The sequence below is a fragment of the Procambarus clarkii genome, chromosome 9, assembly GCF_040958095.1.
Source record: "Procambarus clarkii isolate CNS0578487 chromosome 9, FALCON_Pclarkii_2.0, whole genome shotgun sequence".
In the NCBI taxonomy this organism is placed as follows: Eukaryota; Metazoa; Arthropoda; class Malacostraca; order Decapoda; family Cambaridae; genus Procambarus; species Procambarus clarkii.
In genome coordinates, this window is record NC_091158.1 from 12,838,467 (window position 1) to 12,856,065 (window position 17,599).

The 17,599-nt window shown below is 37.5% G+C and overlaps 1 protein-coding gene across 1 annotated transcript in view; it reads left to right on the forward strand.

The window, feature by feature from the left end:
• Positions 1-3,233: 3,233 nt before the first annotated feature.
• The window catches only part of Pi3K59F (phosphatidylinositol 3-kinase 59F), a 36,337-nt gene continuing 21,971 nt past the window's right edge, over positions 3,234-17,599 (forward strand). The window contains 6 exon segments of the mRNA XM_069321151.1: positions 3,234-5,014; positions 7,897-7,989; positions 7,991-8,032; positions 9,065-9,193; positions 11,091-11,243; positions 13,123-13,251. Coding sequence (XP_069177252.1) covers positions 3,371-5,014; positions 7,897-7,989; positions 7,991-8,032; positions 9,065-9,193; positions 11,091-11,243; positions 13,123-13,251 — 2,190 coding nt within the window. The 5' untranslated portion in view covers positions 3,234-3,370.

Below are 17,599 nucleotides of genomic sequence, written 5' to 3' on the forward strand. Positions count from 1 at the left end.
CATGATATATGTGCGTAAAGCCTACGGTTTAGACCTATTGTCTTGTCTATGATCCTCTGTCCTGTGTGACAGTGAATAACAGCATTATTCTCACTTTAATTAGACCTAATTGAATCACTCAGATAAGGCAAAATTGTAATTCATTTTGTCAGTAAAGATGTTAATAATAAACATGTGGGGGTAAGCTTTCCGCCACCGCCCACCCGATGGGTGTGTGGTGCATGATGTGTAAATCAATTATATCTCTATAATACCCGCTGTCCAATGCTAACGAAATAAGTCACACCTAAAAGGTTAAATAATCCATGGCTTACTAAGGGTATACTTAAATCTATTAATAAAAAACATGACCATGAGAAGAGGTATAGGTTAGGGGTCATCTCCAAAAAAGTTTGAAGGAGATACTCAGCAATGCCGTCCAAAATAATTAGGAGAGCCAAAACAAAATACTATGAAAATAAATTTGAACAAATTAAGAGCAACATTAAGAAAACATGGAGCACTATTTCACAAATATTGGGATCAAAGAAGATCTTGAATAAGAAACCAATACTCCTATCCACTGACGATTATGTGCTTTCAGCCTCTGGCACTGCTATTAAATTCAATAGTTTTTCTCATACATTGGCACATCCTTTGCAAATGATATCCAATCCTCCCTAACTAATGTAAAGGATTACCTTACAGGAAACTATCCAGAGTCTCTATACCTAACTCCCACTAATTCCTTTGATGATAATGAGATAATCCTTTCTCTTAAAACAGTCAAGTTCCCTTGCTGAGATACCAACTCTAATATACAAAAAAGTCTCTAGATTTCTAGATCCAGCCATTGCATTGCTCTACAACAAATCACTTGAACTCCAAACCTTTCCGGATATTCTAAAAAATCGAGAGTAACCCCAGTCCATAAATGTGGTGATCTCACTGATGTCAACAATTTCAGACCTATATCAATTCTGCCAACCTTGACAAAAATATTTGAAAAGCTAATCTACAAGCAGCTTTACTCTTATCTAGCCAAACACAATATACTTAGCTCTTGCCAATATGGCTTCAGACCCAAAAAAATTCACTAACGATGCACTGATTAGTATGATTAACTTGATACATGCAGCTCTTGATAAAAATGAGTTCCCTGTTGCGTTATTCGTGGAATTAGGTAAGGCTTTTGACAGTCAACAACCACAATCTTCTTCTTAAATTACATCATTATGGAGTCAAAGATCACTCCAGTACCTTCAGTCTTACCCTAGTGACAGGTTCCAGCATGTTTCTGTGAACGATTCCATTTCTCCCACCCTACTCATCAACATTGGTGTTCCACAGGACAAGTATACTTGGTGGATACTATACTATACGTATACCCTCTCCTCTTTCTCATCTACATTAATGACTTTCCAAATGCCTCTCAACACCTCAAGCCAATTTTATTTGCTGATGACACAACCCTCATTTTCTCCAGTCCTAACCCTCTTATTCTGAATGATACAATGAATACTGAACACAATAAAGTCCATCTTTGGCTACCTGCTAACAAACTCGCCCTTAACAGTGACAAAACCTGCTATATTTTGTTTGGTAATAAATCCTCAGATCAAATTAATCTAAGAATTAACAATATCCAAATTAGTAACAAAGTAGATAGTAAAGTCCTTGGTGTACTCATCGATAACAAGCTGAATTTCCAGGGTCACATTCTAATTATAGCAAAAAAAGTTTCTAAAACTGTTGGCATTCTTTCTAAGATCAGATATTATGTACCTCGCCCTGCCCTGATGACGCTCTATTACTCTCTCATCTATCCTTATCTCAATTATGGTATTTGTGCTTGGGGTTCTACTACCCAAAATCATTTACGTCCTCTAATTACTCTACACAAAGCTGCTATTAGAACCATATCAAACTCTGGCCTCAGACAGCACTCGGTACCCTTAAATCTTTTAATATGTTAGATATTAAGTCACTGCACATCCTCTCATGTGTACTCTATATATTTAAAACTCTGAACTGTGATATCAATCCTGACCTTACAACCTTCTTAGAAGGTTCTAACAGAACCCATGGGCAGCACACCAGAAGCCAGAGGCTTAGGGCCCGCGCAGGAATAGCCCTGAAAAAAAAAAAAATCACACCAGAAACAAATACCTATTCGATATTTCAAGAGTGCGTCTTGACCAAACTAGAAATGCTCTACAAATCAAGGTACCCAGAATGTGGAATGACCTTCCCAATCATGGCAAAGACTGTACCTCTCTCAACCAGTTTAAAGGGAAAATTGAGTTCTACCTAATAAACTCCATGTAACCTACCTTACCCCCTAAATATCAACCCATATCTTGCTATTTTCAAACAATGCTGTTTGTTGACCAAGTTATATAATTGCTGATTTCTGCCATGTTCTTCCCCCCCTTTTTTTTTCCTTTTCCTACACAATTTATACTTTAATCTCAATTAATATTAAGCTTTAGTCTAAGTGTTTTTCCCCACATCTTGCCCGAAACGCTGTGCGTATTAGTGGCGTTAGGTATTGTATGTATTAGCTCTATCTATAAATCCAACATTATGTTTGTAACTCAATTTCTATGTATGTACTTTTACCTGAATAAACATTTTGATTTTGATGGGTCAATAGGCCTTCTGCAGTTACCTTTGTTCTTATGTTCTTATTTATACCTCGCAAGCCTCGCAAGCACAACTAGGTGAGTACTTACTCTCGCAAGATGGGAGCCTTTGTTGTACATATAGATAATCTTTATCCTACACTGACATTCTCCTTAAAGTTTGAGGAGCCGCGCGATGCTGTACTTAATTATCATAAAACATTATGTTTAATTGAAATTTAAATTGAAATAAGTTTATTGAGGTAAAATACACACAAAGGGATGAGGTAGCTCAAGCTATTCTCACCCCGTTCAGTACATCGTGTTAATATATACATATAAACACATCACAAACAATAAACATATTACCAAACATTCTGAGAGATAAACATTTACATTTCCTTTATGTTTAATGAACTCCAACAAGTTTTTGAGAATTACGTCATACGTACGTTCTCGTTGTCCTTGGGACGCGGAGAATTGTTTTTATTACTTTATTGTAGATGCAGATATGACATATTTATATATTACATGCTTAAAAATTCTCAAATAGTTATGCGAAATTTATCGTTTATAATAAAGGAGAAAAATTGTGATTTAACCCAATTTTGAAATATTTGGCCCCGCAGCCCAGGTGGTGTTTACGTCCAGGTAACAGATGATGGCAAGATAGGAACTGCTGTGGGAGCTGGTAGAAGTGGTCTGCTCGCTCTTGGTGAACATTTACAAAACTATGATTTCGTCTTTGAGTAACGTTTGAGTACAAAATGGAACCCGATAGTGACAAGTTTTGGTATGTGCACAGCTGTGACTTAGATGTAGATATTCAAGTGAAAATTGGTACGCTAGATGGGAAGAGGGAGATGCCCAATTATGAAGCTCTCCTGAAAGATCCACTGCTCAAGTACTCTGGACTCTATGGGTCTTCGTGCTCGGATCTGTATGTTTCCTGTCAGGTATTTTCTGATGGCCGGGAACTTACCCTCCCTGTGCGAACCTCGTACAAATCGTTTTCTCATCGGTGGAACTGGAACGAGTGGTTAACCTTGCCCCTTCGCTTTAGTGATTTGCCACGGAATTCCGTTCTGGCACTCACTATTTATGATACATATGGCCCTCGTAGAAATGAGCCTATCGGAGGCACAACCATATCCTTCTTTGGCAAACATGGAGTATTTCGGCAGGGGCTTCACGACTTAAAAGTTTGGCCAAATCGGATTGCTGACCATGTTCTTACACCAGGAAAAGGTCAGGACCATGGAAAGGACCAGATGCAACGTCTTGCAAAACTTGCCAAGAAACATCGTAATGGGCAAATGACAAAAGTGGATTGGTTGGACCGTTTAACTTTCCGTGAAATTGAATTAATTAATGAGCAAGAGAAACGCTCGTCCAACTCGATGTACTTGATAGTTGAATTTCCACGAGTGGAACATGAAGGAGTTATCTATTCTATAGTGTGGTGGGAACGTGGGGGTAATGTAGAATATGAGCATCGAACATGTGGGAATATGGTTCGCATGCCAGACCCTGAGATTGCATTAGAGAACCTGCAAGAAGCAAAGCACCACAGATTAGCGAGATCTCTGCGTTCTGGTGTAACCGACAAGGACTTGAAGCCAAATTCTGCCATTAGGGACAGCCTTCACACAATTATGGAGTACCCATCAACTAAACAGCTGACTAGTGATGAACAAGACATGGTGTGGAAATATCGTTTCTATTTAAGTACACAAAAGAAAGCTTTGACAAAGTTCCTCAAATGTGTCAACTGGAAACTCTTGGGAGAAGCAAAGCAGGCCATTGAGTTGCTGGGTCGCTGGGTGCCTCCAGATGTGGATGATGCACTCGAATTACTAGGTCCAGGCTTTACTCATCCTGATGTCCGCCGTTATGCTGTTGAGCGTCTGAGTATTGCTTCTGATGAAGATCTTCTACTCTACCTATTGCAACTTGTGCAGGCTTTAAAGTATGAGGCATTAGATAATGTTGATATGAGCCTTTGTGATGTATCTCATTATTCATCAGCAAGCGACACAAGTGTTGACACATGTCAGACTGAAGAGAGGACTCCAGGGGATTCTATGCAAGAAAAATTGTGTGAATCTACTAGCTCCACAGGTGGTGACCTTACACAGTCTACATCATCATCTCTTGAAGAGAGTGAAGCGGCAACCATCCAGAGATCCCCGTCATCATCACTCTTAGCGGAGCCAGACAGTTCAGATCCTTCAGCCACAGCTCCTGATTCTGGTTTGCTTCCTGAATTGGCAGAAATGGATTCAGAGCTAGACCTTGCATCCTTCCTTATTCACCGTGCCACAAGAAACCCAACATTGGCTAACTACCTGTACTGGTACCTACTCGTAGAGTGTGAGGACCAAGAGGCAGGACTCAAACATGATACTAAGGTAACTAGAAATGAGAAAGTTAAAGATTGTTTATACTCTCTCCTAGTTATTGAACAAGGGAAGCATTGAATTATTTGTCTTTTGTTTTATTACTGTATCTGATTTTTTTTTGGTAAACAAATCTATCATGTGGGAATGCTTTGTCCAATCTTTATTCATATGACACCATTACATGGAGCATATGCAGTCACAGGTTACACCCTCACAGACTTGAATTTCACACAAAACCACCTTCAACTATGAAACAATCAATAATTTTTGCTCCATAAAATTCTTTTATTTGTTAAAATACATTCTCCTTCTTTACCCATGACATTTTCTTATTCTCCTGCTCTTATAATATTTACTCCATTCAAATCATCTTTTCCCACTTCGTTTCAGCTTCGTCTTGCATGAAACTAACACATTAGTTTGTTCATCATTTAGTCTCTCAACATTTCACACAGCCATACAGGCATGCCTCAGCCTTCTCGGGCTTTCGCAGGTGTGTATGCCTGTAATAAAGCCTACTCCTTTTCGATAAATTTTCCAACTCTCGCTAGCAGATCGTGATTGTGATAGAATTATGGAAACTACTGTATTACGGAAGTCATGCCAGGAGCTGAGGAACATCATAGTTAATGATGGCGACACATCAATTTCTCTTGTTTTTTCTTTTTTTTTTCAACCTCAGTGTTCTTGTGGATAATGACATCCAACACAGTTGTACTTTAGGCATGCTGTTACTCATCCTCCTGTTAATACAGCACACAGCAGTAATATGGTATGTACAGTATATGTAAAAGGCTGAGTGGTTGCTTGTGGCAGTTTCTATAGAGCTTAGACTGTACATCATGATGGGCCTTATGTAGTTACATAAGTGTAGTTACAGGATGAGAGCCATGCTCGTGGTGTCCCGTCATATAACACTTTGAAATTGCTGACGGTTTTGGCCTCCACCACCTTCTCACCTAACTTGTTCCAACCATCTACCACTCTATTTGCAAAAGTGAATTTTCTTATATTTCTTTGGCATCTTTGTTTAGTTAGTTTAAATTTATTATTTCTTGTTCTTGAAGTTCCAGGTCTCAGGAATTCTTCCCTATCAATTTTATCAATTTCTGTTACTATTTTGCATGTAGTGATCATATTGCCTCTTTTTCTTCTATTTTCTGGTTTTGGTATATTTAATGCCTCTAACCTCTCCTCGTAGCTCTTGTCCTTCAGTTCTGGGAGCCACTTAGTGGCATGTCTTTGCATCTTTTCCAATTTGTTGATGTGCTTCTTCAGATATGGGCACTATACAACCACTGCATATTCCAGCTTTGGTCTAACAAAAGTCATGAACAATTTCTTTAGTATTTTGCCATTCATGTATTTAAAAGCAATTCTGAAGTTAGAAAGTGTAGCATAGGCCCCTCGCACAATGTTCCTTATGTGATCCTCAGGTGATAGTTTTTGATCTAGAACCACCCCTTGATCTTTCTTTATCAAAATTCTTTAAAGATTTCTCACATAATTTATAGGATGTGTGGGATCTATCTTCTCCTAGGGAGAACATAGAATAATATGTTGGTGAATAGGGAGCCGGTCGGCCGAGCAAACAACACGCTGGACTTGTGATCCTGTGGTCCTGGGTTCGATCCCAGGCGCCGGCGAGAAACAATGGGCAGAGTTTCTTTCACCCTATGCCCCTGTTACCTAGCAGTAAAATAGGTACCTGGGTGTTAGTCAGCTGTCACAGGCTGCTTCCTGGGGGTGGAGGCCTGGTCGAAGACCGGGCCACGGGGACACTAAAAGCCCCGGAATCATCTCAAGATAACCTCAAGAAGATAACCTCCTATTCCACATTCCATAACATGGCATTTACTGTATTTACATTAAATTCCATTTTCTAAGTAGGGCTCCATATTCTTATTTTGTCCAGGTCTTCTTGAAGGACATGACAATCATCAAAGTTACTTATCTTCCCTATTTATCTTAGCATCATCAGCAAGCATGCTTATATAATTCTGTATTCCATCTGGTAGATCGTTTATGTAGACAAAAAACATTACCGGTGCAAGAACTGAACCCTGTGGTACTCCACTTGTGACATTTCTCCAGTCTGGTACACTTCCTCTGATTACTGCCCTCATTTTTCTATCAGTCAGAAAATTTTTAATCCATGTTAGAAGCTTACCTGTCACCCCTCCAATATGTTTTAGTTTCCAGACCAACCTTTTATGTGGAACTCCGTCGAAAGTCTTTTTAGGTCCAAATAGATGCAGTCAACCCAACCATCTCTTTCCTGTAAAATCTCTGTAGCTTTGATCATAGAAACCGAGTAAATTTGTTACACAGGATCTTCCAGATCGAAAACCATATTGACTGTCTGATATTATATAGTTTTTCTCCAGGTGTTCTACCCATTTAGTTTCAATTATTTTTTCCAAAATTTTGACTGATACACTTGTCAACGATACAGGTCTGTAATTGAGGGTGTCTTCTCTGACACCACTTTTGTAGATTGGAACTATGTTAGCCTTTTTCCACACATCTGCTACAACTCCTGTACACAGGGATGCCTGAAAAATCGGTTGAAGTGGAATGCTGAGTTCGGGTGCACAGTCTCAGAACCCATGGTGAAACTCCATCTGGGTCAACTGCTTTGTTCTTACTTGGCTCCTTGAGCATTTTTTCCACTCTGTCTCTAAACACCTCCATGTGCTCTATGTTGTTCTCTGGAATTCTTATTGTGTCTGGTTCCCTGAAGATTTCATTTTGTACAAACACACCTTGGTACTTTTCATTTAATGTTTCACACATTTCTTTTTGTTTTGAAAGAAAATGGAAAGGAGAGAGATTATAGGTAATTGACAAATTCTAAGATATATTATGGAAATTAATAATTTTTTTATTAGGTTCGTGAAATGTACTTGTGGGTGTTGCGGCGCTTTAAGTTAGCTCTGCAGCAAGGGAGCCGAGAAGCACGATCATCTCGACTCTTGCTGACAAGGACAACACCACTTCATGGACCAGCTTGTAGCTCTTGTAAAGGTAAAGAAAAAATTGTTAAAATTAAAATTTTGTACATTGTAGAAAGATTGTACAGGAACATTTATAATTAGCTTAATCTACAATATTCAAGTGCAATTCATTTTAATTCATTTACACACAAAAGTAATGCCTTGTAATACAGTATTATCCAGATTGATTGGTACTTCTGGGTGTCAATAAAACTGAAATCCCAGATTATTGAAGTAAAGTCATGCTATGTCATATTTTGGATTATTATTGTAATAATAATAATACTAATTAATTTTGTCAGGGAACAGGCAGCCTGTGTATATAAACATATTAGGCTTATATTGAGGTCCCCTCCCCCAAGGTTGAACTATTAATTCCTCTCCCCCCCCCCCTCCCCAGGATGCAACCCCACAAGCTGAGTAGTTCCTGGATAGCTATTTACTGCATTAGGTGACATGAAAAGTGTCCAACCATTTCTGCCCTGGCTGGGATTCGAACCCAGAATTCTGATTTGTGAATTGAGAATGAACCTGATTGTACTACCAGAACCCTTATGATGCAACACTAATTTTGATACTGCACATATTCGTGTATTTTAACAGACAAATGTGCTCAAATTACAGTACTTACAATGAATGCATGTTTGTTTTTGTGGCTCTATTGTCACGATCACAAACCAAATGCCTCACATGGAAACAGGTATGCCTTGTCACTTAATTTCACTTTCAAAGATAGGAATGCATATTTTTCTCATATTTGTTAATCTGTTGAGAGTGTATGACAGGCCTAAGAAGATATGGTTAAGCTTTGGGAAGAAACATCAACCATATTAGAAGCTAACATTGTACAGTGTACTGTACTTTTGAAGGAGAATGATACAAGATCTGTCTACCTATACTTTTACATCACTTCTGTTGATTTTCAGTGAGATATTCATATTTCACTTTGGGTAATTTGGATATGTGCACTACTGTGCAGTGTTTTTAAGAAAATTTACTGACCATTATAGTGTATAGAAAATAGAAAATTTGCATTTAATAAAAACTTAAATATTTTTTCCAGACCGTAGCACGCGACAGTGGTAATCGTATGCGCAAAATAGAAAAGCTACAGACAATGTTAGCTGATTCTGAAAACTTGAAAATTAACTTTGCTAATTTTGAACCTTTAGCTCTCCCCTTAGACCCTGAGGTAAGATCTGTCCCGCATTACTGTAGCAACAAAGCTTTGCTTTTGTCAGGCACATTTCTCACATCTGTCATTAGTTCAGTGCCACAGGGTTGTAGCATGAATTTATACAGCTCATCAGTAAATGTAAAAAAATCAGTATTATGTGTGTGCAGCCTTATTGAATAAAGCCTCCTTGAGATGCATGCTGTGAAAGTAGTACAACCCTGTTGCAAGTAATAAATTCCTGAAAATTAATAAACTGATGGTTACATTCATACTGTGTGTAAGCTTACATGGTAAGTATTCACTTTTATGTCTATTGTATGCAGTACGTAATTAAAAAAGAAATCTTTATTTACAAAATAATATTTTTATAATCAGTTTGCAACAGATATACATATAAGAATGTTTTAAGACCATTAGAATAGAATTGAATAAGAATAGAGGGAACTGAAAAAGGCCTAATGGCCAATTTGAGTCTTGCTATATATCCTTCCACATCCACTTTTTTACTGAATAAGTATGTCTGTCTAACTTTTGGCTGAAACAGTCCAGCAACCTCACATTAATTATGTTGGTACTCTGTTCTCTAAATACAAAAATCTACATTACAGTACAGGTATTTCCAAACCAGATTTAACTCGGTTCCTTTCTAAATCTAAATTTATTTAGTTTATATCCGTGTTTTGTGTTCTCTCTTGTGAGTCTGGTATATTTTAGTAGTACAGTGGAACCTCAGTCTATGAGTTTAATCCGTTCCAAGAGACGGATCGTACACCAAAAATTCATACACAGAAACAAATTTTTCCATGAGAAATAATGTAAATTGAATTAATCCGTTCTACATACCCAAAACTATTAACTTAGAAATACATTTTATACAGAGTACATCTCATAGTTTTTACTGTACCTTACCTTTATGTATAGAGGACTCTTGTTGGCATATGGAAGAAGGTGAGGAGGAGGGGGGAAGTGTTAGTATTAGAAAGGGGAGTCCCCCTAACATTATAACATCAGGCAGTGATGACATTTCTCCTATATTTTGTAGACATACCACTAGGACCTGGTTGTGGCTCACTGCTTGTTTGTCTCACTAAGAATCTGTCTAAAGGCACTTGTTTTTTCCCTACATTTTAATACCTGTCTGTAGTAAGATATTACATTCTCATTAAAATGGTCAACACAACGGTTTGATACAGCTCTATCTGGGCGAGTTTTTTTTTAGCAAAACTTTGCAAGTCTTCCCATACTGAACCCATTTTCCTTAGCCAGATCAACCACACGCATGAGCTGTGTTCATGTTTTCAAGTTATCTTTTTTTTCCTCTTTCATCATCCTCACAACTATTTTATAAGGTTGAACTTTACCACTGACTTCTTTGGGACCCATGGCATGATATATAAGGACTTTTCTGTTCAGAAACAAAAAAAGCAAAACACAATGAAATTCTTCACAAAGAATTCAAGCGTGGTCGTCACGAGGCGAGATACATCGGTAAACTGAGTGTGTCTCACCCTGCGCCCAGCAGAACCCACGTGCCTGACCCATACAAGTATCAACAAATGACTCGTACTCTGAAGCAGACGTCTTACACTGGGTCAAATTTTGCGATGCAGTTGACGTCCTACACCCAAAAATTTGTTTTCTTGGGCATTCATAGACCGAGGTTCCACTATTTATATGCCTTTTCTCTATTTGTATACTTCAGTCATGCATCCATTCCTTTTACTCTTCATCTTTCTAGAGATTGCAAGTCAAGCTTTCTTATCTTCAATTGATTAAACAGGTTTTACATAGTGAATTATAATTGGAATGTATTCTAGTAAATTTTATGGCAAAAAACAAAATGTACAGTACTGAAGCAAAGAGTGTTGAGAATCCATACTAAGTTATTGTATAATTTGTTTACTATCTTCAGGTAATAGTTACTGGAATTATGACGGAACGAGCTACTCTATTCAAATCGGCCTTGGAGCCATCTCGACTAACATTCAACACGGTATCAGGAGAGGAATATGTTGCAATTTTCAAACATGGAGACGACTTACGTCAGGATCAACTTATTATTCAGGTGACTAAATTGTGGTGTCACAAACCATTGAGCCATTAAAAGCCTTCACTCTTTAAAAACACATTTAAAATAATAATTTGTTTATATATACAGTGCAACATACATATACATACATACATATATATATATATATATATATATATATATATATATATATATATATATATATATATTATATATTATATATTATAATAATAATAATATATTATGATAAAGTTTTCTGAGCTTTAAGATTTTGATTCCTTGTTAGGTTAAATCCCCTTTGTCCTCTGGAAATGGATTATGGTAATTGAAGCAGGAGATACTTTAGGCACCAGCACCACAGGGAACTTTTCAAACTCTGTGTAAGGTGATTAATGAAGCTAGGAGATCACTGGAGATGAACACACTTCGGTCCAGAATGACTGAGAAAGGTGCATTCAATATAAATTCAAGTCATGTAAGGTATTTCCCCTTCTAATCACATGTGACCACCAATGGAGTTCTCCGCCTAACAGCCAACTATCTGCTCGGTAACCCAATGCTCATGGTGACCACCGGATGAAAACGTTGTGACCGCAACATAATACCCTTTGCATTCTTCCTGATTGTAAACTATGGCAGGGTTAGCAGTCCTAGGACCAGGAAGAAACATATAGCATGTCTCTAATGTGCTTTATTATGCTGTGTTGTATTAATATTTAATGTTTGTGTGTGTGTGTAAAGGCAAGTCACTATGTCCCTATATTTATTTTTAGGTCTTCCAGTGGTGTACAGCATTGGCTGAGCTCTTGGAAACATTCCTATTTCTTCCAGGTCATTATGGAAGACAGCCAGTTACCTACAAAACTCACCTTTCTGAAGTATCCCATTTGGCCAAGTCCTGTCTGGTCCTATTTGAGGCACAACTGTCCTTTTTATAAATTAAAAAAATTTGTATCTACATTTGCTGATGAAGCACACTCACTCTCAGAGGACTCAAGTTTCTTTAGAAGGTGGTCTTGCTGAGAATTTCTCAGGATACTTCAGTCAGTTTTAAGTGTTGGATGTTTGGTAGGATCATGGGCTTCCTATGAATATATACATTGATGAAGAATTTTACATACAGTACTGTATTAGTTTGGCTTTCATTTGTGGAGTAGTCGGCCATTGTTCTTACAGAGAAATAAGGTAGTACAGTATTGAAAATCTGAGAACTGTCTGAGCAAGTATTGTATTGTAAATATAATAGTAGAAGGAAAGTAGGAAGGAAAATAGAAAGTCATGATAAATGTAAATAATGAAAACCTAATAGGAAGAGAGGAGTCATTGAAAAAGAGATCACCAGGGTTTAGAATGTATACTAGATCAACAAATGCTTTTGGTGTGTGTGTGTGGGGTGGGGGGGTGGCCTGAGGAGAGACCTGTAAATGGCAGAACCGGCATCTACTCTGTTGTTACTGAAGTTATGTCTTAGCTGGTGGCAAAGGCAAAACAATCCATTCCCTGCATCATAATTGCAGATGAAGAGTCACAATATCGTGGCTGAAGATATGATGACCAGACCACACATCAAAAGATGAAGAAACGACGACTGTTTCGGTCCGGACCATTATCATTGTCTTCAAATTCTGTTATGCTTCTTATTTCTTTGTTATATAAAGATAACTGAATTTCCTGTAATTGATTTTGCTTGGTGGAGTCCTTCAAGGAATGGGACACTCCTAAGAGAGGGCATCTAAGGTTGTAGACTTGTATAATGCCAGTAACAACATTTCACAACAATGCAAAGAAACACCAAGATAATAGTAGACATTTATATTGGATAATATTTTGATTATAAAGGCATAAGCAGAGATTTGTATGCATACAAATCAGTCTATGTCTATCAGTCCTCCTCATATTCTCCTTTGTCTTTCAGATAATAACACTGATGGATAGACTTCTGCGTCGAGAGAACTTGGACCTTAGACTCACCCCTTATAAGGTTTTAGCTACGAGCAGCAAGCATGGCTTTGTTCAGTTTATTGAGTCTCATGCTGTCGCAGATGTAAGTATAAGTACAGTACTGTGTAAAAGTATTTTTTATTTATATATTTGTACTTTGGCAATTTTGTTGCTCATTAGATTTCTTTAACCTCTTACATTAAAGAAGTGTATTCAAACACTATTGTGAGATGAGTTGGGAATATTTTTTTATTTAAAGTAGTTTGTTTCAAATATGATTTGTGTTGATACTTAGAAGTAGGAGAGTTGCCAAGTCTTGGTGTATTTGTAAACTTTGAATCATAGAAATATAAAAGCTATTACTTTCTTGGGATGATGACTTTTAGATGCACAGACTATTGAAAAGTTAGTTGATTTACTGTATCTAGTCCATCCTCAGTGAAGTCTTACCTACAGCTTCTGTCAGGTACCAGTTCTCACTTTCATCTTTATTTATCATCTTATGTCAGTCAATACCCTCATCTCCTTGATGTTCTCATAGATTCACTACAATAACCTTGTACAATCTCACCTATTTACCTGAATTTGAGTCACCATCTATATAGTGGCTTTGATAGCGACAGGAAGCCAAAGGTCTCTCTCTCCTCATTTTTTCTACTTAATTTTGAACTTCAGTAATGTTTTGGATATACTGTACGACTTTGGTAGGTAGATGGTTCCATGGGTTTATAACCCTGTTGGTGGAAAAGCATCTATTTCCTGTTCTACATTGTGGCTTGAGATTGTTGCCCCTTGTATGTGTTACATTTCATCCAACGTTGTCATGAAATCGGACACATTATTTTTCCATTGTTTTTCACCAGCATACAATATGAATCGGATAAATATGAACATTACCAACCCTCCAGATGTGGTCATTTCTGATATGTTGGAAACAAGGTCTTTTTCAATGCTTTCTATAATATACTTGTAATTATTATTCAAATAAATTATGCAATCAGACAATGTACCAAAAGAGTAAGCTAATAGGGTTTAAAGTCTTATTGGTATAACATTAGAAATTTGGTATGACTGAATATATACAAGCTGGAAGGTGTTGAGCACTGAGCAATGATAAAGCTGCCAAAACTGAGAATTAAACCATGGAAATTCTCATTACAGCATTCTTGCTTCACAGTTTGGAAGTCATTCTATACTGTATCAGAATGCCACTAATATGATAGCCAATTGTGAATTTGTGGTAGGGTAAAATCATCTTTCATTGGTCACTTTAATGGCATTCAAATTACAATAAATATAAATATTAATTTATGGAAATCTAGTTTAAATATGCAGGATATACAGAGATAACAAAAATGTCATAGTGAAGGTATGGCACACACTTGGTGGTCAGCCGCTACAGTGTGTTATTGACAAGTTAGTTTTGTCAATCATTTCTGGGTATAATGCACTTATACATAAGCCACCATACCTTCAGGCAGTAGCACATGTCCATTGTATTGTGAACTCCAGCCTATGCTTCCATATCCAGATGCAATAGGAATATTTTCTAAATGCCCACACCTGGCAATAGCAGGAGGAAGGGAAACACTGAAGAATTCTCAATTCATCTCTGAATGGTCATAAGAGTATAATACATTTCTTTATACACAAAAAACCACATTCAAGCAATACCTGAAACTAAACTAGGCTGCCCAGTATTGTTCTGGTGCTCTTGACTGTTAATAACTAGTTGCTCACCTGGCTTGCTGTCTTTCCTTATACTTTTTCCTATTTTCCTTCTTATAATTTGATAGCTTCAATAGGGCTACTTTGTGTAAGAGTAAGGAAAATTGTTCTAATGCCAAATGATGATGATTCAAGTGTTTAGTCAAGCTCCACCAGACATGCCTTGTGGCCACTACACACGTACACGATGGAATATGCCCATATCCACAGTCACTGTACCATAACACTGGTACATTCCCTCACCCACTGTAACTCGATGAAACTAACAGCCACCTGTTTACTGAGCAGTGAGGTCAGTATAGTATAGTATGTATATTGAATAGCAACCAGATGACTATACACAGTATGTTATTCAATAGCTTTCAGATGACGCTAGGGTTTTTATGACAACATATAGGATGTGGCAAACCTCCAATCAGATGTAAATCAGGTCTTTCTGTGGGCTACAGAAAATATGGTGTTTAACGAAGATAAGTTCCAGCCTATATGCTACAGAAAGAATGAAGATATAAAAACGGAAACCACAGACAAACCGCAGTCAAATTATAACATAGAAAAAGGCAATGTAAAGGATTTGGGTGTACTCATGTCAGAAGACCTTACCTTTAAAGAACAATAAAGTAGCCATCACAACTGCTAGAAAAATGACAGGTTGGATAACAAGAACCTTTCACACTAAAGATGCTATACCGATGATGATACTTTTCAAGACGCTAGTGCTCTCTAGAGTGGAATACTGTTGCACAATGACAGCCCCTTTCAAAGCTGGAGAAATTGCTGACCTGGAGAGAGTGCAGAGATCCTTTACTGCAAGAATCCACTCTGTAAAACATCTAAACTATTGGGACCGACTAAAGAGTCTAAATCTGTATTCTCTCGAGTGCAGGTGGGAGAGATACATAGTAATTAACACATGGAAAATAGTAGAGGTGGTGGTCCCAAACCTGTACACAGAAATAACATCACACAAGACCAAAAGGCATGGCAGGATGTGCAGAATACCCCTATTGAAGAAGAGAGGTGCAATAGGTTCTCTGAGAGAGAACTCTATCAACATCAGAAGCCCGAGACTTTTCAACACGCTTCCACTACACATAAGGGGCATAACTGGCCGACCCTTCACAGTGTTCAAGAGAGAACTGGATAAGCACCTCCAAAGGATACCTGATCAACCAGGCTGTGATTTATATGTCAGGCTGCGAGCGGCCGCGCCCAACAACCTGGTTGACCAGTCCAGCAACAAGGAGGCCTGGTCGACGACCGGGCCGCGGGGACACTAAGCCCCGAAAACACCTCAAGTTAACGTCAAGGTAAAGGTAATCATACTTCACTTTTATGGAATGGTGACCCAATAAATGTGGATCCAGACAATTCTCTAAACTAGCTGTTAATTGTAGCAGTTAGACAGATAAATCAAAGGTTCTTCCCGCCAAACACACACCGAAACTACGACGTTGGTACAACGTTCGAAAAAGTTTCAATACCTCCTAACCAGTTATAACAACTAATATAGCAAGTTGTAACAACGTTCTAATACGTCATAAACACGTTAAGCCAAGATGTAACAACTTTATTACAAGTTGTAACAAGCTGAAAATAAAGGCAGTTATGATTTGTGTTTCCAGGGTTAACCCTTTAAAGAGCAGCTATCATCAAAACTGTCCCCTCATGTTTGTAATAAGAAAAGTTTTTTATTTTTATAGAAGGATACATTTGCATGCAAAAGATAAGACAAAGGCAAAGAATATCTAAGTCTTTTCTAGTTTTATGTATGTTAGGAGAGAGCTGGGTGTGGACATCACCGATTCCAACAATATATGCAGTTTGCTGACTAGTCATGTAGGGAAGGCAAGGAGGCTTATGTTCAAGTTGGATGGGTTTTATGTTTGTGGCTTTGCTTATTACTTTATATAATGTATTATTTGTGTTGAACTCAATTTATGTACACATAATTGACAAAACAGCAATTGTGTACTGTATATAGGCCTACAGTGTCATAGTGAACACATCTTCACTATGTACACATCTGTATATGTACACACATCTTTAACACAAAGTTATTCCTGGTACTACTCATAGGAAGTAGTACCAGGGTCTTGCAACCTACTCCATAGCTACTCTTCTGTGTGGGAACTTTTTCCAGAAATAGATTCAAACACTGGTGGATCTTTTGTCCCTGTTCTCTTATTGCTTTTAAGCTAATACCTCCTTACCTCCATGAAAGTGGGATATGGAGTAGTGATGATGATGATATCTCTTCATCATATAATATTTTCTGTATACAGTGTTACCTCAATAATCTGAACTAATTCATACCTCTTGATGCCCAAATAACAAAGGTCCGGTACTGTAATTGAATAAAGGACTGAAATGTAATTTTTCAGCCATTTTGGTTATTTTGGTATTTATATAATGCTATTTTAAAAATACCTGTAAGGGTGTTTTAATAGGATTGTGCTTATTATGTATGTAAGAACCATTTAAATTTTTGTGATTTTTAGTATAAAAAAGGGTCCTCTGATGATGAATTGCAAAGAGATTTTATAGATAATTAGGATTAACCCTATAAATTAAATAGGTTCTGTTAATGAAGGATGGAGAACATCAATTTTTTGGTCTAGATAATTTGAGAATCTGGAAAATGGGGGATCTGAATAATTGGGGTTCCACTGTACATCTCATCCACACTTTTAAAATGCACATTTCAGTTTCTGCACGTTTCA